This window comes from Chiloscyllium punctatum, chromosome 28 (assembly GCF_047496795.1).
Source record: "Chiloscyllium punctatum isolate Juve2018m chromosome 28, sChiPun1.3, whole genome shotgun sequence".
Classification (NCBI taxonomy): Eukaryota; Metazoa; Chordata; class Chondrichthyes; order Orectolobiformes; family Hemiscylliidae; genus Chiloscyllium; species Chiloscyllium punctatum.
The window spans coordinates 9,057,948-9,085,242 of NC_092766.1; the positions used below are offsets into that span (position 1 = coordinate 9,057,948).

At 50.5% G+C, this 27,295-nt stretch overlaps 1 protein-coding gene across 1 annotated transcript; it reads right to left on the minus strand.

Moving 5' to 3' along the window:
- Positions 1–1,148: 1,148 nt before the first annotated feature.
- LOC140453972 (E3 SUMO-protein ligase PIAS3-like) lies at positions 1,149–27,295 on the minus strand. The gene is made up of 14 exons (XM_072548860.1): positions 27,000–27,295; positions 23,295–23,754; positions 22,379–22,463; positions 21,595–21,645; positions 19,571–19,661; positions 17,525–17,659; positions 17,305–17,410; positions 16,791–16,864; positions 15,950–16,110; positions 7,043–7,176; positions 5,090–5,261; positions 4,503–4,642; positions 4,372–4,409; positions 1,149–2,782 (listed from the first exon to the last, which is right to left on the minus strand). The coding sequence occupies exons 1-14, from the start codon at positions 27,021–27,023 to the stop codon at positions 2,501–2,503; spliced, it is 1,953 nt and encodes a 650-aa protein (XP_072404961.1). The 5' UTR covers positions 27,024–27,295; the 3' UTR covers positions 1,149–2,500.

The following is a 27,295-nucleotide window of genomic DNA, read 5'->3' on the forward strand; positions in this document are numbered from 1 at the left end:
GAGGTGCTTCTAACCAATCAATCAGATTACCTTGTGGAGGCAGGAACTGGGTCAGTAAATAATTGATGTTTACTGTCAAGGCACAGTCAGGAGAAATGCTGCCCTAGGATAGGGACTAAATGTTTCTGCCTTTTTAATCAGGTGTGTACTGAAGCAAGTCTGATGCACACTTTAGTAAGCAGATGAGATCTTTCCCCAAACATTTCACCAAGTGGAGGTGAGAGCTAATTGGTAACATACATTAACACATTTAGAAATGTATGTGACCAATCCCAAGTTAATGACCAGATAAGTGTCCATCTCTAAGGGGTATCACATACATGCAGCAGTGTACACATTGTTTGCCGCCTTTCTTGCAGTCCAAATGAGATGTCTAGTGGTCACGAAAAGTGTTTGTGAAATTCACGCACTTGCTGTGGAAGCTGTAGCATTTTCATAAATGAATCTTCATCTCATTGAAGCAGGGGAATGTGGAGGCTGTTTCCTATTCTGTCCATTCAGGTCAGAGGAGAAATGTCTTCACTCTGTTCTAAGACTGCCATTCTTTGTCTCACAAGAGCTACTGAACATTATATTCAAGCCTGAGTTTAGTTAACGGAGGTCAGTGAAGGTGAAAGGGAGGGCTGATTTGAGCAGCAGTCTGGCCCATTCTTGCTCTGACAGAAGGATTACATCACAATTGAAGGCCATTTATCTTATCTTTTCATCCCCACATTCCCTGTCTGCCTGAAAATATTTTCTATTCAGGCATTTATCCAATTCTGTTTTGAAACCTAGATTTGTAACTGCCTCAAACACTTGGGTACTGAATTCCAGCTCCTCATGGACTCTCGGGGAGGAAACTGCTATTTGGGACGAGCAATAAACAATTCCCTTGTCAGCACAGCCCACTAGAATTTTTGAAATTTGAACCTCTTGTCCTTACTCTGTCTGTACAGCCCCCAGCCCATTCTGGTTCGTCTCAACTCAATCAGTACATCATTGAATAACATTAGGTCAGTTTTGAAACCTGTAGTCAGAGGATAAGAAGTGGGAGTTCAAGCCTGAAACCCCATCAATCCTTCAGTTTCTCTAATGCCCAGTCTCCGGACATTTTTCACAGCAACAGCAAGTCCAGCTCATTGTTTGGGAAATAACTACACCACCAATTCCCGATTTCCTCATCCTTTAATTGTAACAGAATCAATACACAGTAAAACGTTTGAATTCTTTCAGCCAATAATACCCAAACTCCCCTTGTCCCTTTGCCATAGCTTCACCAGGTCCTTTAAGTAAGTGGGACAAGGCAGTCTGTCTGTCCAGATGAGTGAAGCTTTCAGCTCTGGATCCGATCATCCACAATAGGCATTAAGCATCACCCCAGTCTCTCAGAACACTGGATATTCACTGAACAGTATTGGAAGAAAATGACCTTAAAACGGATGAAGAGAGGCATCCACACTTAAATAGGCACGTGGAGTCTAACTCTCACTAGTACTGGCCTGCCGTAGAGGATAATCTTTGGAACTGCTTTTTTTTTTAAAATCAGTTTGTTTTTTCATAATATGTATTTACAAAATAGCTGCAACAGAAAATAGATCATTTGCTTTCTCTATACACAATGCTCATTTATAATTCTTTTAAAAAAGGGAAAAATTTTACATTGATAAAATATATTGGAAGTTATATTTTAAAAAGTGACAACACTTTGCAATATGTTTAGAATTCCCTATTGTGTCCCTACATCACTCCCCAACCTCAATCCAGGCCAACCAGCCCCTTTAGAAATCCTGGTGGATCCAGGACTGACATAAGAGGATGATCTTAGCCTTCATGTCTGTTTGGGTCTGGGGAGAGGGAATCACAGTAACCATCAGAGACCCCTGAAAATCTCAGTTCAGTTCCCTTTTGCAGTTCACAATGTTCAAAGCTGCCCATATCCAAATTTCTCTCAATAATCCACTAGTCTTTAAATTTCATCTCATCTTACCAAAGTTTTCCTTTCATTCTTTACTCCTTGTGGTACGGCCTCAAATCTGACATAATTAATCTTTGGTTCATGACAAAACTTTACTAGAGAACTGAAACACACCTTTGGTTGAAATGTGGAGCAGCTTAATTGTGGATACAATCACAGACAGCTGATCCAGGGGCCTGCATGCAAGCAAAGTGCACTCTGAAGCTAATGTCACCAGATCTCTGTGAGCTGTTCTTTATATGGGACAGAGGTGGAAAGGGGCAAGGCCAGATCTTCAGCTCTATGGAGGAAGTATCTGACAAACCACCACCTAATTGCCTCGTGTTTTTAAACAGAAGGCATGCTCCAGGATTCAGGCCCAGGCAGTGGGTGCCCTGTGCTCTTATGTCACCCGGGGATTTAGTCAAAAACTAATGACTAATACAGAGGAAACACTTTCTCTGGGATCTGTGGAGTAATCTCCGACCAACTGACTTCAGATTCAAGTTTTGCAGCAGTTTTCAAAGTGGAGAACATTCCTGGTCATGATTGATTGGTGTTTCCTTAGTCTAAAGAGATAATATCTAACCCATGGCTGGAGCCAGGTGCACTGATTGTGCTGCCACTGTTTAGAGTTGTTGTCTCAGGGTGACTATGCTGACTGCTCCTCAGTACACTGCTGGAGATGATGCTGCTACTCCTGTTGGCTGAGCCATGCATTCCACTTGTCGAGCTAACCACAGGTTCCAGGAAATGCGGCGAGGATGTGAACTGGAAGAAGTGATTGAGCGATGATCGCATGGCAGTCTGGTCCTCGGAGGAGCTGCTGATAACAGAACTGTAATGCTGCAGACAAAACGGACAACATGTAAACAACAGAAACCCTGAAAATGATCAGATGCTGGAATCACTACCCGACTTCTCACAACCTTCTGCAATGACTCGGAGTCCACTTCCCTCAGTTTATTAGCTTTTAGAATCTGAACTTTATAAAGAATGCATTGAAGGTGCTCCACTCCATATCTAAACCAATGCTGTACCAATCCTGGGAGTGTGTCGGTGGTCATTACACTGCATCCAAGCCAGTGTTCCTGACCTGGAGTAACTGGTCCTAGTGGAAACTTTAAAAGACCTCTTGGGCTGTGCATCAGAACTAAGCCAACACCCACCGATCTGAGCAGACAGTGAAGGTGGTTAAGTAAGACTACTAAGGGAACTTGATGAATTGAGCCAATGGGCTGATGAGAGGCATGTGAAGTTTTATTTAGATAAATGCAAGATGTTACAATTTGTTAAGACAAACTAAAGGCAGGACTTAAAACAGTTAATGGTGGAGCCCTGGGGAGTGCTAACAAACACCAAGACGTAGGGCTTCAGGAACATAATTCCTTGAAAGTTGCTTCATAGGTAGACAGGGTGGTTAAGAAGGTGTTTTGCACACTTGTCTCCATTGCTCAGACCACTGAGTAGAAGAGTTGGAATGGCATATTGTGGTGGTATAGGACACTGTTGAGGCTGTGTACAGTTCTGGTTGCCATGCTATAGGAAGAATGTTATTAAATTAGGGTGGAGAAATGATTTACAAGGATATTACTGGGACTGGATGGTTTAAGTTACAAGGAGAGGCTAGATAGCCTGGGACTTACAGGTGGTTCATATGTGGAATGCCAGAGGGAGTGGTGGGTGCAGGTACAGTTACAACAGATAAAAGACATCTGGACAGGTACACGAATAGGAAGGGTTTAGAGGGTTATGGGTTAAATGCAGGCAAATGGGACAAGTTTAGTTTGAGAAACTTGGTTGTCATGTACAAGTTGGACTGAAGGGTCTGTTCTGTGACATATGACTCTAAGAATAAACGTTTGGAGCCACTTTATGAGAAAATGAACAATAACTCCAGCTGTATGAAGGCAGGCGGATGATAAATAAGTCATTCCCGTTTAGGGAGGGCACAGTGGCTCATAGCACCAGGGACCCAGGTTCGATTCCAGCCTCGGGTGACTGTCTGCATTTGTTTCCTCTGCGTGCTCTGGTTTCCTCCCACGATCCAAAGATGTGCAGGTCGGATGAAATGGCCATGCTAACTTGCCCATAGCGTTCAGGGATATGTAGGTCAGGTGTATTAGTCAGGGATACACAGAGTAATAGGTGAACGGGTCTGGGTGGATTGTTCTTCGGAGGATCAGTATGGACATGTTGGGCCAAACGGTCTGTTTCCACATGTAGGGATTTGACATAAAAGTCAAACTTACTTTCTCTAAAGTGAGAGCCCTCATTTTCCTAACTTGTGCACAATTTGTTTGCCTCACTATACACGTCCATTAGGCAGCTTCTAATCTGCATTTCTAAACTGCACCTGACCTACTTGTTGAGGCACATTGCAGATTCAATCCACGAGAAGCATACAGATCAGAAAGGTGGTCAGTTGTACTCACCTGACTGTCTGCTTGCAAGAAAGAAAATAAATCTAAACCTGTAAGAGAAATCAGACAAAAAGAAAGTCAGATAGGGGCAAGCGAGGGGCCCAGTGTGGAGGTGGAGAAGAGCTGGAACACAAAGGAATTACCTTGAATATCAGATGGTAGTGGAGGCATCTGGTAGGAGAACTGGTATTCTGGAATAGAGAGAGATGGGAGGTATTCGGACGTAACCACATTTGTCGCAGGACTCTGCAGCATTGGTGAGAGCTGGTGAAGGTTCAGCAACCTGACAACATTAAAAAGGAGAAAAGTTTCGTACAGACAACTACAGCTCAGGCACTGTGTAAAGGAAAGGAACTGCGTGTGCAAGACCGGTACAGTGTAGAGGGGGGGGAGACAGCATGTGGGAGACAGGGGTATGGTGCAGAGAGGGGGTAACAGCATGTGGAAGACAGGGGTACGGTGTCGGGGGGGGGGGGGGGGGGGAGGGTGACAGCATGTGGACTATAGGGGTACGGTGTAGAGGGAGGTAAATGTGTGGGGGTAGGACAGGGGTACACTGCAGAGAGGCCGGGGGGGGAAGAGACAGCACGTGGAAGACGGGTACGGTGTAGTGAGGGAGGGAACAGAGCGTCGGGGGACCCGCGTACAATGCAGAGAGGGAGCAGAGTGCAGGCATCACAGGTTAAAAAATAAAGAGACTGTGGGAGATTCTGGAACATAAATAACTTACTGCTTGTTGACGGAGGGCAAGTTTGTCGGGGTCACAACATGACAATGTCTTTTCATTGGAGTTTCATCCTCATCTGATGAACTGTCTAATGTCAGGTCAATCACCTCCGCATTCTGGCTGCTTTGGGAGCAGTACTTCCCTCGTGATGGTGGCTCCTTATAAACGGTGCTGGCTGAAATCATGAAAACATCACTGTCAGCAGAACCTTCAGTACCAGATCACCCTCACCGGCTGTACGGCCCGATTTCAGGACCGGATCACCCTCACCGCCTGTACAACCCGACGACAGCGCCAGATCACCCTCACCGCCTGTACAACCCGACGACAGCGCCAGATCACCCTCACCGCCTGTACAACCCGACGACAGCGCCAGATCACCCTCACCGCCTGTACAACCCGACGACAGCGCCAGATCACCCTCACCGCCTGTACAACCCGACGACAGCGCCAGATCACCCTCACCGCCTGTACAACCCGACGACAGCGCCAGATCACCCTCACCGCCTGTACAACCCGACGACAGCGCCAGATCACCCTCACCGCCTGTACAACCCGACGACAGCGCCAGATCACCCTCACCGCCTGTACAACCCGACGACAGCGCCAGATCACCCTCACCGCCTGTACAACCCGACGACAGCGCCAGATCACCCTCACCGCCTGTACAACCCGACGACAGCGCCAGATCACCCTCACCGCCTGTACAACCCGACGACAGCGCCAGATCACCCTCACCGCCTGTACAACCCGACGACAGCGCCAGATCACCCTCACCGCCTGTACAACCCGACGACAGCGCCAGATCACCCTCACCGCCTGTACAACCCGACGACAGCGCCAGATCACCCTCACCGCCTGTACAACCCGACGACAGCGCCAGATCACCCTCACCGCCTGTACAACCCGACGACAGCGCCAGATCACCCTCACCGCCTGTACAACCCGACGACAGCGCCAGATCACCCTCACCGCCTGTACAACCCGACGACAGCGCCAGATCACCCTCACCGCCTGTACAACCCGACGACAGCGCCAGATCACCCTCACCGCCTGTACAACCCGACGACAGCGCCAGATCACCCTCACCGCCTGTACAACCCGACGACAGCGCCAGATCACCCTCACCGCCTGTACAACCCGACGACAGCGCCAGATCACCCTCACCGCCTGTACAACCCGACGACAGCGCCAGATCACCCTCACCGCCTGTACAACCCGACGACAGCGCCAGATCACCCTCACCGCCTGTACAACCCGACGACAGCGCCAGATCACCCTCACCGCCTGTACGGCCCGATTTCAGGACCGGATCACCCTCACCGCCTGTCCGGCCCGATTTCAGGACCGGATCACCCTCACCGCCTGTCCGGCCCGATTTCAGGACCGGATCACCCTCACCGCCTGTCCGGCCCGATTTCAGGACCGGATCACCCTCACCGCCTGTCCGGCCCGATTTCAGGACCGGATCACCCTCACCGCCTGTACGGCCCGATTTCAGGACCGGATCACCCTCACCGCCTGTACGGCCCGATTTCAGGACCGGATCACCCTCACCGCCTGTACGGCCCGATTTCAGGACCGGATCACCCTCACCGCCTGTACGGCCCAATTTCAGGACCGGATCACCCTCACCGCCTGTACGGCCCAATTTCAGGACCGGATCACCCTCACTGCCTGTACAGCCCGATTTTAGTACTGCATCACCCTCATCACCTGTACATCCTGATGTCAATACAGTATCCCCCTTACTGTCTGTATAGTCAGAGTGTCCCCAATGTGCCTTCCTCCTGGTAAAACTGCTCTGCAGAGATTAATGATTCAAATCCCCAACCTCACTGAAACATACACATCCTGAATGACAACACAACACGTGAGTGAAGACAACATTCAGGAGGCTTCAGTCTGACTCATCAAAGACAGGGCTTAGCCTGTGACTTGCAGCTTCCACATTACCATCAATACTGCTGTAGGATGACCAGTAGGGCTCTTGCTTTACTCTCTTTGGTTGCATTGGGCTCCAGGATCCATCCTCCTTGAAGAGGATCTCATCACAGTGAGTGCAGGAATTGAGGATTTCCATAAAGAGCCTGAAGATGGAAACAAAGTGATAGAGCTCAATGTGTTTTTTTTGAGAATGAGACATGGGGATTTTGGTACAGGAGTGGAGAAGGACGTCTGTACCCATCTTTTCCACACAATAAATACAAGCATCTTGCACCTGCATTCCACCCCCTACACACCCTATAAACACATGTATCCAATCCATATCTCCCTCTCACACAAACACAGCTAACCCTTCCCAGTCTCTCCCCCCCACACACACACACAAACACAGCTAAACCTGTCCCTGTCACACCCCTCTCCCCACACACAAACATATCTAAAACCATCCACATCTCCCCCACTCCTCCCAAACACAACTGAACCTGTCCCAGTCTCCCCCCTACAAACACAGCTAAACCTGTCTCCCCCACACACAAAATAAACACAGTTAAACCCATCCCCATCTCCCCCACTCCCCCCACACACAATAAACACAGCTGAACCTGTCCATCTCCGTCCCCCCACACAATAAACAGAACTAAACCCATCCCCATCTCCCCCACTCCCCCCCCACACAATAAACACAGCTGAACCTGTCCCCGTCTCCCCAGACAATAAACAGAGCTAAACCCGTCCCCTTCTCCCCAACTTCCCTCACACAAACACAGCTAAACCCACCTTATCCCACACACAATAAACACATCCCCAGTCTCCCCGACTCCCCACACATAAACACACCAGTTCCCCGCACTCCATAAACACACACACAATAAACACAGCTATTCCGTGACCCCCCCCCCAAAACACACAAAGCACAGTGATCCCGTCAACCACCTCTCCCCCTCCACCCGCGATATAATAAACATAGCAAAGCCAGCCGTCCCGTCACACAATAAAGCCAGCCGTCCCGTCACACAATAAAGCCAGCCGTCCCGTCACACAATAAAGCCAGCCGTCCCGTCACACAATAAAGCCAGCCGTCCCGTCACACAATAAAGCCAGCCGTCCCGTCACACAATAAAGCCAGCCGTCCCGTCACACAATAAAGCCAGCCGTCCCGTCACACAATAAAGCCAGCCGTCCCGTCACACAATAAAGCCAGCCGTCCCGTCACACAATAAAGCCAGCCGTCCCGTCACACAATAAAGCCAGCCGTCCCGTCACACAATAAAGCCAGCCGTCCCGTCACACAATAAAGCCAGCCGTCCCGTCACACAATAAAGCCAGCCGTCCCGTCACACAATAAAGCCAGCCGTCCCGTCACACAATAAAGCCAGCCGTCCCGTCACACAATAAAGCCAGCCGTCCCGTCACACAATAAAGCCAGCCGTCCCGTCACACAATAAAGCCAGCCGTCCCGTCACACAATAAAGCCAGCCGTCCCGTCACACAATAAAGCCAGCCGTCCCGTCACACAATAAAGCCAGCCGTCCCGTCACCCTCACACACACACACACACAATAAACACAGCAATCCCATCTCCCTCTCTCACACACACAATAAACACAGCTGTCCCGTCACCACACACACAATAAACACAGCTATCCCATCTCCCTCACACACAATAAACACAGCTATCCCATCTCCCTCTCTCACACACACAATAAACACAGCTGTCCCGTCTCCCACACACACACACAATAAACACAGCTATCCCGTCTCCCTCACACACACACACAATAAACACAGCTATCCCGTCTCCCTCACACACAATAAACACAGCTATCCCGTCTCCCTCACACACAATAAACACAGCTATCCCGTCTCCCACACACACAATAAACACAGCTATCCCGTCTCCCACACACACAATAAACACAGCTGTCCCGTCTCCCTCACACACACACAATAAACACAGCTATCCCGTCTCCCTCACACACACACAATAAACACAGCTATCCCGTCTCCCTCACACACAATAAACACAGCTATCCCGTCTCCCTCACACACAATAAACACAGCTATCCCGTCTCCCTCACACACACAATAAACACAGCTATCCCGTCTCCCTCACACACAATAAACACAGCTATCCCGTCTCCCTCACACACAATAAACACAGCTATCCCGTCTCCCTCACACACAATAAACACAGCGATCCCGTCTCCCTCACACACACACACAATAAACACAGCGATCCCGTCTCCCTCACACACACACAATAAACACAGCTATCCCGTCTCCTTCACACACACACACACAATAAACACAGCTATCCCGTCTCCCTCTCCCACACACACAATAAACACAGCTATCCCGCCTCCCACACACACAATAAACACAGCTGTCCCGTCTCCCTCACACACCATAAACACAGCTATCCCGTCTCCCACACACACCATAAACACAGCTATCCCGTCTCCCACACACACAATAAACACAGCTATCCCGTCTCCCTCACACACCATAAACACAGCTATCCCGTCTCCCACACACACAATAAACACAGCTGTCCCGTCTCCCACACACACAATAAACACAGCTGTCCCGTCTCCCACACACACAATAAACACAGCTATCCCGCCTCCCACACACACAATAAACACAGGTATCCCGTCTCCCTCACACACACACAATAAACACAGCTGTCCCGTCTCCCACACACACAATAAACACAGCTATCCCGTCTCCCTCACACACACACAATAAACACAGCTATCCCGTCTCCCTCACACACACACAATAAACACAGCTATCCCGTCTCCCACACACACAATAAACACAGCTATCCCGTCTCCCACACACACAATAAACACAGCTGTCCCGTCTCCCACACACACAATAAACACAGCTGTCCCGTCTCCCACACACACAATAAACACAGCTGTCCCGTCTCCCACACACACAATAAACACAGCTGTCCCGTCTCCCACACACACAATAAACACAGCTGTCCCGCCTCCCACACACACAATAAACACAGCTGTCCCGTCTCCCACACACACAATAAACACAGCTATCCCGTCTCCCTCACACACAATAAACACAGCTGTCCCGTCTCCCTCACACACACACAATAAACACAGCTATCCCGCCTCCCTCACACACACACCATAAACACAGCTATCCCGTCTCCCTCACACACAATAAACACAGCTGTCCCGTCTCCCTCACACACACACAATAAACACAGCTGTCCCGTCTCCCACACACACAATAAACACAGCTATCCCGTCTCCCTCACACACACACAATAAACACAGCTATCCCGTCTCCCTCACACACACACAATAAACACAGCTATCCCGTCTCCCTCACACACACACAATAAACACAGCTATCCCGTCTCCCTCACACACACACAATAAACACAGCTATCCCGTCTCCCTCACACACACACAATAAACACAGCTATCCCGTCTCCCTCACACACACACACAATAAACACAGCTATCCCGTCTCCCTCACACACACACACACAATAAACACAGCTATCCCGTCTCCCTCACACACACACAATAAACACAGCTATCCCGTCTCCCTCACACACACACAATAAACACAGCTATCCCGTCTCCCTCACACACACACACAATAAACACAGCTATCCCGTCTCCCTCACACACACACAATAAACACAGCTATCCCGTCTCCCTCACACACACACACAATAAACACAGCTATCCCGTCTCCCTCACACACACACAATAAACACAGCTATCCCGTCTCCCTCACACACACACAATAAACACAGCTATCCCGTCTCCCTCACACACACACACACACAATAAACACAGCTATCCCGTCTCCCTCACACACACACAATAAACACAGCTATCCCGTCTCCCTCACACACAATAAACACAGCTATCCCGTCTCCCTCACACACAATAAACACAGCTATCCCGTCTCCCTCACACACAATAAACACAGCTATCCCGTCTCCCTCACACACAATAAACACAGCTATCCCGTCTCCCTCACACACACACACAATAAACACAGCTATCCCGTCTCCCACACACACAATAAACACAGCTATCCCGTCTCCCACACACACACAATAAACACAGCTGTCCCGTCTCTCTCACACACACACAATAAACACAGCTGTCCCGTCTCCCACACACACAATAAACACAGCTATCCCGTCTCCCTCACACACACACAATAAACACAGCTATCCCGTCTCCCTCACACACACACAATAAACACAGCTATCCCGTCTCCCTCACACACACACAATAAACACAGCTATCCCGTCTCCCTCACACACACACAATAAACACAGCTATCCCGTCTCCCTCACACACACACAATAAACACAGCTATCCCGTCTCCCTCACACACACACACACAATAAACACAGCTATCCCGTCTCCCTCACACACACACAATAAACACAGCTATCCCGTCTCCCTCACACACACACAATAAACACAGCTATCCCGTCTCCCTCACACACACACACAATAAACACAGCTATCCCGTCTCCCTCACACACACACAATAAACACAGCTATCCCGTCTCCCTCACACACACACACAATAAACACAGCTATCCCGTCTCCCTCACACACACACAATAAACACAGCTATCCCGTCTCCCTCACACACACACAATAAACACAGCTATCCCGTCTCCCTCACACACACACACACACAATAAACACAGCTATCCCGTCTCCCTCACACACACACAATAAACACAGCTATCCCGTCTCCCTCACACACAATAAACACAGCTATCCCGTCTCCCTCACACACAATAAACACAGCTATCCCGTCTCCCTCACACACAATAAACACAGCTATCCCGTCTCCCTCACACACAATAAACACAGCTATCCCGTCTCCCTCACACACAATAAACACAGCTATCCCGTCTCCCTCACACACACACACAATAAACACAGCTATCCCGTCTCCCTCACACACACACACAATAAACACAGCTATCCCGTCTCCCACACACACAATAAACACAGCTATCCCGTCTCCCTCACACACACCATAAACACAGCTATCCCGTCTCCCTCACACACACCATAAACACAGCTATCCCGTCTCCCTCACACACACCATAAACACAGCTATCCCGTCTCCCTCACACACCATAAACACAGCTATCCCGTCTCCCTCACACACCATAAACACAGCTATCCCGTCTCCCTCACACACCATAAACACAGCTATCCCGTCTCCCTCACACACCATAAACACAGCTATCCCGTCTCCCTCACACACCATAAACACAGCTATCCCGTCTCCCTCACACACCATAAACACAGCTATCCCGTCTCCCTCACACACCATAAACACAGCTATCCCGTCTCCCTCACACACCATAAACACAGCTATCCCGTCTCCCTCACACACCATAAACACAGCTATCCCGTCTCCCTCACACACCATAAACACAGCTATCCCGTCTCCCTCACACACCATAAACACAGCTATCCCGTCTCCCTCACACACACAATAAACACAGCTATCCCGTCTCCCTCACACACACAATAAACACAGCTATCCCGTCTCCCTCACACACACACAATAAACACAGCTATCCCGTCTCCCTCACACACACACACAATAAACACAGCTATCCCGTCTCCCTCACACACACACACACAATAAACACAGCTATCCCGTCTCCCTCACACACACCATAAACACAGCTATCCCGTCTCCCTCACACACCATAAACACAGCTATCCCGTCTCCCTCACACACACACACACAATAAACACAGCTATCCCGTCTCCCTCACACACACCATAAACACAGCTATCCCGTCTCCCTCACACACACCATAAACACAGCTATCCCGTCTCCCTCACACACCATAAACACAGCTATCCCGTCTCCCTCACACACCATAAACACAGCTATCCCGTCTCCCTCACACACCATAAACACAGCTATCCCGTCTCCCTCACACACCATAAACACAGCTATCCCGTCTCCCTCACACACCATAAACACAGCTATCCCGTCTCCCTCACACACCATAAACACAGCTATCCCGTCTCCCTCACACACCATAAACACAGCTATCCCGTCTCCCTCACACACCATAAACACAGCTATCCCGTCTCCCTCACACACCATAAACACAGCTATCCCGTCTCCCTCACACACCATAAACACAGCTATCCCGTCTCCCTCACACACCATAAACACAGCTATCCCGTCTCCCTCACACACCATAAACACAGCTATCCCGTCTCCCTCACACACCATAAACACAGCTATCCCGTCTCCCTCACACACCATAAACACAGCTATCCCGTCTCCCTCACACACCATAAACACAGCTATCCCGTCTCCCTCACACACCATAAACACAGCTATCCCGTCTCCCTCACACACCATAAACACAGCTATCCCGTCTCCCTCACACACCATAAACACAGCTATCCCGTCTCCCTCACACACACACCATAAACACAGCTGTCCCGTCTCCCTCACACACACACCATAAACACAGCTGTCCCGTCTCCCTCACACACCATAAACACAGCTATCCCGTCTCCCTCACACACCATAAACACAGCTATCCCGTCTCCCTCACACACCATAAACACAGCTATCCCGTCTCCCTCACACACAATAAACACAGCTATCCCGTCTCCCTCACACACAATAAACACAGCTATCCCGTCTCCCTCACACACACACAATAAACACAGCTGTCCCGTCTCCCTCACACACACACCATAAACACAGCTATCCCGTCTCCCTCACACACACACCATAAACACAGCTATCCCGTCTCCCTCACACACACACCATAAACACAGCTATCCCGTCTCCCTCACACACACACAATAAACACAGCTGTCCCGTCTCCCACACACACAATAAACACAGCTGTCCCGTCTCCCACACACACAATAAACACAGCTATCCCGTCTCCCTCACACACACACAATAAACACAGCTATCCCGTCTCCCTCACACACACACACAATAAACACAGCTATCCCGTCTCCCTCACACACACACAATAAACACAGCTGTCCCGTCTCCCTCACACACACACAATAAACACAGCTATCCCGTCTCCCTCACACACACACAATAAACACAGCTATCCCGTCTCCCTCACACACACACAATAAACACAGCTATCCCGTCTCCTTCACACACACACAACAAACACAGCTATCCCGTCTCCCTCACACACACACAATAAACACAGCTGTCCCGTCTCCCACACACACAATAAACACAGCTGTCCCGTCTCCCACACACACAATAAACACAGCTATCCCGTCTCCCTCACACACACACCATAAACACAGCTATCCCGTCTCCCTCACACACACACAATAAACACAGCTGTCCCGTCTCCCTCACACACAATAAACACAGCTATCCCGTCTCCCTCACACACACACACAATAAACACAGCTATCCCGTCTCCCTCACACACCATAAACACAGCTATCCCGTCTCCCTCACACACCATAAACACAGCTATCCCGTCTCCCACACACACAATAAACACAGCTGTCCCGTCTCCCACACACACCATAAACACAGCTATCCCGTCTCCCACACACACCATAAACACAGCTATCCCGTCTCCCTCACACACCATAAACACAGCTATCCCGTCTCCCTCACACACCATAAACACAGCTATCCCGTCTCCCTCACACACCATAAACACAGCTATCCCGTCTCCCTCACACACCATAAACACAGCTATCCCGTCTCCCTCACACACCATAAACACAGCTATCCCGTCTCCCTCACACACCATAAACACAGCTATCCCGTCTCCCTCACACACCATAAACACAGCTATCCCGTCTCCCTCACACACCATAAACACAGCTATCCCGTCTCCCTCACACACCATAAACACAGCTATCCCGTCTCCCTCACACACCATAAACACAGCTATCCCGTCTCCCTCACACACACACAATAAACACAGCTATCCCGTCTCCCTCACACACACACAATAAACACAGCTATCCCGTCTCCCTCACACACACACAATAAACACAGCTATCCCGTCTCCCTCACACACACACAATAAACACAGCTATCCCGTCTCCCTCACACACACACAACAAACACAGCTATCCCATCTCCCTCACACACACACAACACAGCTATCCCGTCTCCCTCACACACACACCATAAACACAGCTATCCCGTCTCCCTCACACACACACAACAAACACAGCTATCCCGTCTCCCTCACACACACACAACAAACACAGCTATCCCGTCTCCCTCACACACACACAACAAACACAGCTATCCCGTCTCCCTCACACACACACAACAAACACAGCTATCCCGTCTCCCTCACACACACACAATAAACACAGCTATCCCGTCTCCCTCTCACACACACAATAAACACAGCTATCCCGCCTCCCTCACACACAATAAACACAGCTATCTCGTCTCCCTCACACACAATAAACACAGCTATCCCGTCTCCCCCTCATACACACAAACACAGCTATCCCGTCCCCCTCCCATGTACACGACAAACACAAGTTGTCTCATCCCAGTCTGCCCCCTCCACACAGCACACATAATAAATAACTATATCACCCCATGACCCTCCCATCACACAGTAAACGCAGCTAAACCCATTCCCCTCTTCCCTAACACAATAAACACAGCTAAACCTGTCCCCATTTCCCACCCTCCACACACACAATAAACAGTTATCTCTTCCCCATCACGTGTACACACAATAAACATACTGTCCCATTCCCATCCCTCCCCCTCTCCCTCTCCCCCCACACAGATAAAGCAGTCTCTGTCTTTCCCCCTCCCCCACATAAACACAAACACAGCTCCCCCTTCCCCATCACACACACAATAAACACAGCTATCCCGTACCCATCAATGATCAGGTTCTCATAAGGTGCTTTCTTGTCACATACAGGGCAAACCCACGTGGCCTTCTTCTCATTCATTTGTAGGTAGAGAGTTGCATCAAAGCACTGCAGGTGTGTGCAGGTGACTGCCCGGCATGGCACGGAGAGCCTCATCTTTCCCAGCTGTATAAACATACCAAGTTAGTCTGATTCACTCAAAATGTCCTTTAGTAGATCATGGAAGATAGACTGCACCCCACCACCCTCAGATAGAAATCCCTACACAATATTTCAGCACTAGTGCTCTTCCTGCAGTACAAAGAGATATATATGTGTGTGTGTGTGCGTGCGTGTGCGTGCGTGCGCGCGCACGTGCCTCGCGCTTGTTTGGTCAATTACAAACAAGCACACAAAAGCAAAGATGATCCAATACTCTAGCTGCTCACCAATGCTCATCTCATTTCTCACTTTATATGTACAGCAATGCAAATGGTCCCTTGCATTTTCCAAACACTGAATTCAAACTCTTGGAGGAAAACTATCTGGGACTCACTAACCTTTTCCAAAGATGAGAACTTGCATTAAAATTAACCATCTACAACAGTTTGCCAAATCTCTTAAATAGGTTCACCTCTAATCAGCCTTTCACAGTGTGGGCATCCCAAACCCCCTTTGTTTCTCCTCACTACCTGATGGAGGCGGGAAACAAGTGCATTTCACTCTACTCTCCATGTTTGAAAACAACCCAGAAGATTACAAAAGTTTACAAAATCATTATATTCTTTTAAAAGAAAAGCCCGATGTGCAGAGGAAATGGTCCTCTATTTGTTCTCGAACAAAAGAGCCAAGATAAAAGTACGCACTGGACAGATGAGCGAAACACGTAAACTTGTGGTGGCAATCTCACTGTCAGGATCTGCTGTCAGCTTTTCTTTGACTGCAACAAAGATGAAGAAAGAAGTATTCAGTCTTAATAACCTCTTCCTCCCACCACCCCTCCTCCCCAGTCAAATTATTCAATAATCCTGTATTTGCAGCAAATGAGTCTTCACGGTGGATGACAGGCTGTTGCCCTCCAGTACCCCTCTGTTATATGCAAGGGTCTGTCCATACAAACATATTGCAGAGGCTGTCACCAGACAAAGCTCAGGAATAGCATAGATGTGCCCAGTTTGTGGCTCATCCTGGAGTTTACCTTGTTATCCTAGAGTTTTTGGGGATCAGTGGCATTCCTGATGATGGTAACTTGGGGGAATATTTCTCACAGAATCCATGTTATCCCAAGATGTTGATAATTCTGAGGAGCTCTGGGGATGATGGCAGTACAGCTTAGTGCAGTGGAAGCTCGCTATCCCCTCCCACCACTGTCATGCTTACTCAGAGCTCTTGAGTGGTCGGGATTCCGGATCCCCTTTGCTCGCAGTCTTTGCAGTAGTGTTGCTGACGTGAGCTGTTTGACGAGATACACAGAAACTGAATAATTCTGCTCGATGAAAGAAAAATAGAGAAACTGTCAGCAACAAGGAGCCATAGAGCCTTCAAATAGCTCAAAAGAGAAAACATAGTGGGAGGTTACACAGCAGTCTGGAGGACTCACCCTGCCGTACTCGGAGGACCAGTTAATGGTGATCATATTAGGGATGGTGGCTGTGAGCTTGATGAGTGAAGTAACATTGATGGGGCGACTGGGTCGTTTTGGTTCCACTCCGTTTTTAGTGGGAGGAAGATAACCCTAGAAAGAGAGAAGCAACAGACACCTTGGATCCTCAGGAATGGCATCACAAAGTCCAAAACACTTCTCCCCTCTTCAGAGATCAGCCTTACCAGAAACCTCCTCAATTCTGAAATATATCCTGCACTCTGCAGAAATCAATCCTTCAAAATCTTCACCTCTGCACCCCAAACACTACCGCTCAACACATTCATTCAGGGAACAGGAAGATCCCACATTCTAGTCTGTTCTTAGCCCACTGAACTTCACCATGGATTTTACCTCCACGGGTTTTTAAAAAAAGACAGGACTCTGCGAACAAACACAAGATTTGACAGCCACATTATTAGTTTCCTCAGTATCACCATTCAGAAATACTGGGCATTGGTACTGAAGCAGGTTATCAAAACAAAAACAAAGTTTCATATGAAGTAGAACAAAGTGAAATACTTTTGTTTAAGCTAAGCAGAATTTCTGCTAATTCTGCTAACATCAAGAAGCAGGTTCTCAAATTGAAAAGCGATGGTAAATGATGCGTTTATTTCAAGGGCATCACTGCCACCTGTTAATTCATTCCAAAACATTAAATTTGTAAAGGAAATGGGGAAAGTAGATCATGTTGGGCTCATGGCAAGGAGCTGGAAGGATCCTAAGAGGACACGTCACAGACAGCTATTCACTTACAGGGCAACCAGACCACAAAATAACTCCTCTCTCAACCCCTGGAGTTTTCCTTTTATTTTTAAGGGGCTCATTTATTAAGTGGTGCAGGATGCAGTGACCTTCAGTACACAAACTGAAATGTGTGCTATTTTGACTCTCAGAAGCAGAATTCATCAGCATCCTTCATCATTAACCATCTATTAAACATAAAGCCACAACACACAAAGGAAGTATTAATTTTCCTGGCACCACAGTATTTAAATTACTCAGGACAATATACACAAACAATGAAGCTTCTTTTCAAAATAGTTGACAGTCTATCCACAAAACTCCATGACACTAAACACACATTCCAGGTCATTGAGATTCGAGTTAATGCACTTGCAGCTTATTCTCAATGGAATATTTTAACAAGTATAATTTCTCTATTTAATGCACCGCAGATCTTAATCTCCAATTTAAATTTAACAAATGACAGTGTTCATTAAAATTGGCATCCTGCAACCACACAGGATCGATATGGATTTCACCAGTTTCCTCATTTCCCCTAGTTGGAGGCTTGCAGTCCCAAGCCTCCAACTAGGCACCATCCTCTTGGCCTGTCCATCTTCCTTCCCACATATCCACTTCACCCTTTTCTCCGACCTATCACCTTTACCCCCACCTTCATCTACCTATCACATTCCCAGCTACCTTCTCCCCAGTCACACCCCCTCCCATTTATCTTTCAGCCCCCCTGGCCCACAAGCCTCATCCCTGATGAAGGGCTTATGCCCGAAATGTCAATTCTCATGCTCCTATGATGCTGCCTGACCTGCTGTGCTTTCCAGCACCACACTTTCGACTCAAGTCTACAGATTCTGCAATCCTCATTTTTTCCACTGCAATTTTTCTCCATAGTTCCTGAACATGTGCAGCCTGAGAGATCCTAGATTCATTTACAAAATAATTCACAGCTGCAATGATTTCAAAGTTTTCTTGGCTTCCAGTTAGCTGAGTGTTCCTTTACTGGCATGTTTTAAACAGTTTCTTCTCCTTTGTAGCCGATCCCACTGCATCCAAGTCAAACTCTCTCCCACATTCTCCCTCCCTTTCACCCTCTCTCTCTCCTACTCATGCAGCCTCCATACTCACTTCCACTCCTCCTCGAGGCTTACCGCACCCTCTCCTACTCACCCCTTTCCTTCCCTTTCACCTTCTTCGCAGGAGGCCTATAGAGGCTCGGCATTAAGCCGAGGAGGAGACAGCAGATACTTCAGGAACACTTACCGGTAAAGGGCAGAGCTTCCCATTGACTTTCACAAATAAATTAGGAGGGAAGTAATCCTCCTGAGGACAGCTAGTCTCACACAAACAAAATCTGTGGACAAAGGTACAGAGTTATATTAGAATAAATGCAGCAATGCTGCACCAGAACCTCAGTACAAAACCTCAATTCCAGGGCCAACACAAGACTGATCAGACCACTGCCAACAAGTTAGACTACTGTTTGCAAGAATATTGAATAATGTGGACCAAGGCAAATAAATCAATATCTGGGTAAGAACACATGAAATAGGAGCCGTAGAAGGCCATTCAGCCACTCAAGACATTACATTCAACAAAACTATTCTATCTTCTACCTCAACATTGTTCCCCCACACCATCCTTCCAAATCTTCATATGTAGAAATCTGTTGTTCAGTCTAAACCTCTGAGGTAAAGAACTCCAAAGATTTACTACCCTCAGAGTAAAGAAATTCCCTCATCCCCAACCGAAATGGTGTTCCATTTATCCTGACACCGAGTCATCTGGTTCTAGACTCTTCTCAGCTTCCTCCCATCAACCGAGAATTTTCTCTTTCAATAAGATCCCCCTTTTTTCTTCTAAACTCTAGAGAACACACGCTCAGATTCCTCAATGTCTCTTTGTAAGATAACCCTGACATCCCAACAATCATTCTGATGAACCTCTGCTAAACTCCCTCCATGGTAAGCTTTTGCTTTTAGGCGAGAGGATAAGAACTGCATACAGTACTCTAGGTGCGGTCTCACCGAGGCTCTGTACAACTCTAGCAAGATGCTTTTAACTCCTGGACTCAAATCCTCTGGCAGTAAAGGCCAGGGAAACCATTTGCCTTCTGTAATCTACACCTGCATGCTAGCTTTCAGTTTGAACAAGGACAGCCAGGGCTCTTTATGCCAGAACTTCAGAATTTCTAACCACGTAAGAATTATTCTGCATCTCCAGCACTCCTCCCAAACCAGGTAACTTCACACGTAACCACTTGATATTCCAGCTGCCACGCTCTTTCCCATTGATTCAGGCTGTCTGAATCCCCTTGAAGGTCTTTGTACCTTTTTAGTTTTGTTATCAGTACATTTAGACAAGATGTTGTGAAACTTGAAAGGATTCAGAAAAGATTTACAAGGATGTTGCCAAGGGTTGGAGGGTTTGAGCTTGAATAGGCTGGGGCTATTTTCCCTGGAGTGTCAGAGGCTGAGGGGTGACCCTAAAGAAGTTTATAAAATCATGAGGGGCATGGATAGGGTGAATAGATAAGGTCTTTTCCCCAGTGTAGGGGAGTCCAAAACTAGAGGATATAGGTTTATGCTGAGAGAGGAAAGATTTAAAAAGGGACCTAACTTTTTTAACAGAGAGTGGTGCATGTATGGAATGAGTTACCAGGTGCAGGTGGTACAATTACAACATTTAAAAGGTATCTGGATGGGTACATGTACAGAGAGTTTGGAGGGATATAGGCCAAATGTTAGGAATTGGTACTTGGTTAATTTAGGATATCTGGATGACATGGATGAGTTGGACCAAACAGTCTGTTTCCATGCTGTACGTCTCTATGCCTCTATTTAATCCCCACACTATACTTTTGATAGGGTTTGTAAAGAGCTAGAGTCTTAGCACCAATCCTTTGATAGCTCACTAGTCTCATTCTGGATTAGTGGTGCTGGAAGAGCACAGCAGTTCAGGCAGCATCCAAGGAGCTTCGAAATCAACGTTTCGGGCAAAAGCCAGGCTTTTACCCGAAACGTCAATTTCGAAGCTCCTTGGATGCTGCCTGAGCTGCTGTGCTCTTCCAGCACCACTAATCCAGAATCTGGTTTCCAGCATCTGCAGTCATTGTTTTTACCTCACTAGTCTCAGCCTGCCAGCCTGAAAACCACCCATTTATCTAGGTTTTGAGAAGATTTATAGCTCAGGTTGAGGTTCTGGATGTAGGTTTGCGCATTGAGCTGGGAGGTTTGTTTTCAGACATTTCAGCAAGTTAATAAAAAAAAAACCCTTGAAGATCTTACCTCAGTTGCACCTGGACTGTATGATCACCTTTTGCTCCAAGTAACAAGTCTCTGAAAGGAAGGAAACCGGTTGTTTGAGTAAAACTTCCTCGCAAGATATAATCTATATTGCTCCATATTGATTAGTGAGGAAATGCAGCATCGATTTACACTGCTGCTTGGTTTATCCATTGTGTGGAATCATAAAATAGTTACAGACTAGCAGGCAACAATTTAGTCCTTTCTGTTTAATTCCTGATAGCCCATTGATGAAGGAAAGAAACAGTACCTGCCTTTACCTGGAATAGGCTTATTCACAGAGAGTGAACGATTACAAGTATATATCGTCTACCACTATTCTGTATTTCTTTATACTCTTAAAAACCAATAAAAGTAAAAGAAACAAACTAAAAAAGTGACAAATCCTTACAGAGCTAATAACTAATCAAATGTTCAATCAAAACAAAATTGCATTTCAAATGTGCTTCAGCAGCTATCCAATCAATGCCCTCCACAAATGGACTTATTTTCTAATCAGCCTGGTTTACAGAAATCACTACACAGCCTGGAACTAGTGGGACTTGAACCTGGCCTTCCAGAGTCTTAGGCCAGGACACCAACAGTCCTTGCCTGATCTCTACAACAGCAACTCTTACCCTCTTACTCCAAACCACTCTTCCTCACACCAGCCACTATCCCCTCCCACCCCTCCGTCCCCTTCAATCACACTGTCCATTCATGCTGCTGAAAGTTTCTCTCTGATAACTTACTGTACTGTTTGGGTGAAAGGTTTTCACACTCTCACCTGGATGAGCAGATCTGTTGAACTTGCTGTGGGGTCAATGCAAACGTAACAACAGCTTCCTCAAACCGCTGCCCATTACTTGATACTGTACAAAAAGAAAGCAGAAAGGAAACAATAGAGATACCAGCTCATAATCATCAACAAATAATACCCGCCTGTGAAACTAAAAGATAACAAAGAACCAGGGACGCTGGAACTCTTGAAACATAAACAGCAATTGGAGAAATGCAGCAGGTCTGGTAGCATCTACAGAGAAAAACCAGAATTAATGTTCCCGGTCTAGTTTTGAAGAAATCTCCCTTCCCTTCCCCATCACCCTGGCCCTCATTGCTCTCCCCTTCCTGCCCCTCACAGCTTCCTCCTCCCCTGCTGCTCTATCTTACCGACTGACTTGGAGAGAGGTCAAACCTGTCCATATTGTTAACACAGCACCATGTATGGGTGTAAGCAATTCTGCACATGCTGCAACATGGGGAGTTCGGTCCCATTTTCGTTCTGGTCTTTGTAAAATACAGTTCATCTGATATTGCAGTTCTACAACACTTGTCTCAATTGGCTGGACAGCCAGCTTATGATGCAAAGAGACACCAACAGTATGGGTTCAATTCCTGCAATGACCGAGGTCACCATGAAGGACTCACCTTCACAGTCTCTCCCATTACCGGAGATGTGGGGACCCTCAGGTTAAATCACCACCAGTTGCCTCTTGTGAATGAGTGAGCATCCCTATAGTCCAGTAAGACTATGGCAACTTTACTTTTACCTTGCTTTTAGGCCAAAGAGCAACCCAACAAACTCTGGCCATGCTGGGTACAGGATCATCACTGGCCAACAATACTGGCTCTTCCAAATCCATTGACCTCCCCTCCCCTCCCCTCCACCCCACGTCCCAGACCACTTGTCACCATGGCTTTACCTAACGTGGTCGGTTTGGTCAGCTCATCATAGATGTCATAAAATGGCAGTCTCCTCATTTTGACATCGGGATGCACTGGAGGCGACAGATGTTGTAAATCTAATTCTCGCTTGGGAGTGAGCATGCTGAGAGGAGACAGCAGTGGGGACACCAAGGCCGATGCAGCAGAGGTACTGTAGTGAAGCTGTGGGTTGCTGCTGAGGGCCAGCGACGCACTGGCTGAGGGGTGAGCTGCGGCATTCTGGACAGACAGTAAAGGCAACTCCATGGTGGCGTGGCTCTTGCGTGGGAAGCGGCGCCTGTAGAGCTCTTTGATTTTCATGTGCACAGCTGGACTGCAGCCAGACTTCAGCATGTACAGCACTTTGGTCAGCAGCTCGTGTTTACGGCCTGTCTTATTCCGGCCAGAGAATCCCAGCAGCACTTGGAGTTCCGACACTCTAAAGCTCATCACCATGTGCTGCAAAACAGAGAATCAGTTTGAGTGGGGAAAAGGTGGGGGCTGCAGAACCGGAAATGGTTGTGTGTCAGGGTGGGGCGTCAGGGGAGAGTGGAATTTATCAGGGTGACTGACAAGATGCCAGGGAAATGGAGGAGGGGGGGCTGTGTGGGTGTTTCTTTCTGTGGCTGCAGGTAAGAGTGACTGTTGGGATGTGGGAATAAAAGCTGGAGATGATGGCAAGCAGTTCAGGAGCAGGAGGTTTGGGATGAGGGAAGAGGTTGGCACATCAATCCCTGATGAAGGGCTTTTGCCCGAAACGTCAATTTCGCTGCTCGTTGGATGCTGCCTGAACTGCTGTGCTCTTCCAGCACCACTAATCCAGTATTTGGTTTTCAGCATCGGCAGTCATTGTTTTTACCACATCAATGAGGGGCCAGGGGGGCCTATTGGGGAGTGGGTGGTGGTGATGGGACACATTGGGTGTGGGGAGTGAGTAGAAGGCAGGCAGTGGGGCAATTAGAGTGACAGTGGGTATCTGTGCACTTGGGCATAGGTTGAGATGCGTCAGTGAAGAGGGCGGGAGTCAGCAGGGGGAGGGATGTTCTCAGTGGGAGGTGGGGCAGCTGGGGATTGGGGTGCAGGAGTGTCGGGGGGGCGTGGGAAAGAGTGTCAGTGGGGGGGGGCGCAGGAGGGAGGGTGGGGAAAGAGAGAGGGTGCCAGTGGGGCCGGGAGGGCTGGGTGGGTCGGGGAGGGTGAGGTTTGGGGTTCCCGGGTAGGTCGGGGAGGGTGGGGGTCGGGGATCCGGGTGGGTCAGGGAGGGTGGGGGGGGGGGGGGGGTCTGATTGAGTCGGGGGATCTGGGTGAGTCAGGGTCTGAGAGTGTCGGGGAGGGTGAGGTTTGGGGTTCCCGGGTAGGTCGGGGAGGGTGAGGGTAGGGGGTCCGGTTGGGTCGGGGAGGGTGGGGGTTTCAGGGTGAGTCGGGGAGAGTGGGGGTGGGGGGGGGTCGGGGTGAGTTGGGGAGGTGGAGGGTCTGGGTGAGTAGGCGAGGGTGGGTGTGGGAGAGTCTGGGGAATTCAGGGAGGGTGGGGGTGAGGGGTCTGGGCAGGTCGGAGAGGGTTGAGGGGGTCTGAGAGTCGGGGAGGGGGGTCTGGGTGAGTCGGGGAGGGTCAGGAGGTGGGGGGATCCGGGTGTCGGGGAGTGTGGGGTGGGGGGTCCGGGTGAGTCGGGGAGGGTGATGGGTCTGGGTGGGTCAGGTGTCTGGGTGGTTGGGGGGGGTCCGGGAGGGTTGTGGGGTCTGGGTGGGTGTGGATGTCCGGGGGAGGGTGGAAGGTCCGGGTGGGTAGGGGAGTGGGTGGTCTGGGGTTGGGTGGGGGGTCCGGGCAGGTCGGGGAGGGTGGGGGTGTCTGGGTGAGTTAGGGAGGGTGGGGGGTCCATGTGGGTGGGGTGTCTGGGTGGGTCGGGGAGTGGGGGTCTGGGTGAGTCGGGGAGGGTGGGGGCCCCGGGGAGGGTGGGGGTCTGAGAGGGTCGGGGAGTGAGGGGTCCAGGGGTGGATGGGTCTGGATGAGACGGGGAGGGTGTGTGGTCCGGAGGGGAGTGGGGGGGGGGGGTCCGGTCGTCGGGGAGGGTGGGGGGGTTCGGGCTGGTCAGGGACTGTGGGGGGTTTTGGTGAGTCGAGGAGGGTAGGGGTGGGGTGGTCCGGGCGAGGATGGGGGGTCCGAGTGGGTGGGGGCTCCGGGTGGGTCAGGGAGGGTGGGGAGTCTGGGTGAGTCAAGGAGGGTGGGGGTGTCCCTGTTGGGGGGCGTCTGTGTGGGTGGGGGAGGCGGGGTCCGGAGGTGAGTGGGGAGGGTGGGGAGTCTGGGTGGGTCGGGGAGTCCAGGTGGGTCTGGGTGAGTTGGGGAGTGTGGGGGTTCCGGGAGAGTCAGTTAGGGTGGTGGTCCGGGTGGGTTAGGGAGTGGGGGTCTGAGTGAGTCGGGGAGGGTGGGGGTCCGTGTAAGTGGGGGGTTCTGGGGTCCGGTCGTCGGGGAAGGTGGGGGTGGAGGGTGGTCCAGGCAGGTCGGGGAAGGTGGGGGGCCCGGGCAGGTCAGGGAGGGCGGAGGGTCTGAGTGGGTCGGGTGTCTGGGTGGGTGGGAGGTCCGGGGGAGTGGTGGGTCCGGGGGAGTGGGGAGGAAAGAATCCGGAGGGTGGGAGTGGGGGGGTCCAGAGGGGTGTAGTGGGGAGTCCAGGTGGGGGTGGCAGGGTCTGGGTGGGTCGTGTGGGGGTGGCGGGGTCCGGGTGGGTCTGGGTGAGTCGGGGAGGATGGGGGTCTGTGAGAGTCGGGGTGATTCGGGGAGGGTGGGGGGGTCTGAGTGAGTCAGCGAGGGTGGGGGTGAGGGGTCTGGGAGGGGTATCCGGGTAGGTCGGGGGGGGTCGGGGTCTGGGTGTCGGGGAGGGTGAGGGTTGGGGGTCCGGGTGTCGGGGAGGGTGAGGGGTCAAGGCAGGTCGGGGAGGGTGGGGGGGGTCAAGGCAGGTCAGGGAGGGTGGGTGGGGTCAAGGCAGGTCGGGGAGGGTGGGGGGGGGGTCAAGGCAGGTCGGGGAGGGTGGGGGGGGGTCAAGGCAGGTCGGGGAGGGTGGGGGGGGGGTCAAGGCAGGTCGGGGAGGGTGGGGGGGGGGTCAAGGCAGGTCGGGGAGGGTGGGGGGGGGTCAAGGCAGGTCGGGGAGGGTGGGGGGGGTCAAGGCAGGTCGGGGAGGGTGGGGGGTCGGGGAGGGTGGGGGGGGTCTGGGTGTGTGGGGGCTCCAGGGGGAGGTGGGGGGGTCTGGGTGGGTCAGGGAGTGGGGGGGTCCAGGTGTGTGTGGGGGGTCAGGGCGGGGGTCCAGGGGAGGATGGGGTGGTCCCGGGAGTCTGTGTGGGTGGGGGTCGAGGGGGTGGGGGTCTGGGGGTCCGTGTGGGGGGGGGGGGTCGAGGGGAGGGGGGGGTCTGGGGTGTCCGTGTGGGGGGGGGGGGGTCGAGGGGGTGGGGGGTCCGAGTCGGTGGGGGGTCTGGGGGGGGGGGGGTCCGGGTGGGTGGGGGTCGAGGGGGTGGGGGGGTCGGGGGGGGGTGTCCGGGTGCGTCGGGGGTTTGGGGAGTTGGGGGCCTACTCTGTGACGGAGCACCCTCCAGGCGCGCCCACAACACTCGTTCCCGCGACACGCGCCTCCGGGCTAGGGCCGGCTTCAGTCCGCTCGGTCAGCACCGACAGCAGGCTCTAACCTGTGTCAACACCGCGGAGTGTCCTTTCTGATACTAACCCGCAATTCTCCGCCATCCGCCATCTCCGGGCATCGCCTCGACCCCGGGCCCGACACCAAACCCCTCTGACGTCATCACGCAGCTCACGCAGACGTGAAGGAGCGGGGCCAGGTTACGGGCGCGGGTTTGTGAATGAGGGACGCTGGTGCGCGCGGGTCCTCGGGGTGGGTTCTGGGGGGTGTGGCCGTTGGGCGCGGGGGTATGACGGAATGAGGAGCCTCGGAGTGGGCGGGGTCTATGGGGTACGGCCTTAACGCGCGCTTGAGAATGACGAGCCTCGGAGTGGGCGGGGTCT

Excerpts from the sequence above, each read along its gene's own strand:
- LOC140453972 (XM_072548860.1), bottom strand. The coding sequence starts at position 27,023 with ATGGCGGATGGCGGAGAATTGCGG. Across the intron at positions 16,111-16,790 it reads GTGTTTCGCTCATCTGTCCA|CTGGGAAAGATGAGGCTCTC; the intron begins GTGCGTACTTTT and ends ATGTTTATACAG. Across the intron at positions 4,410-4,502 it reads ACTACCATCTGATATTCAAG|GTTTAGATTTATTTTCTTTC; the intron begins GTAATTCCTTTG and ends TTTCTCTTACAG.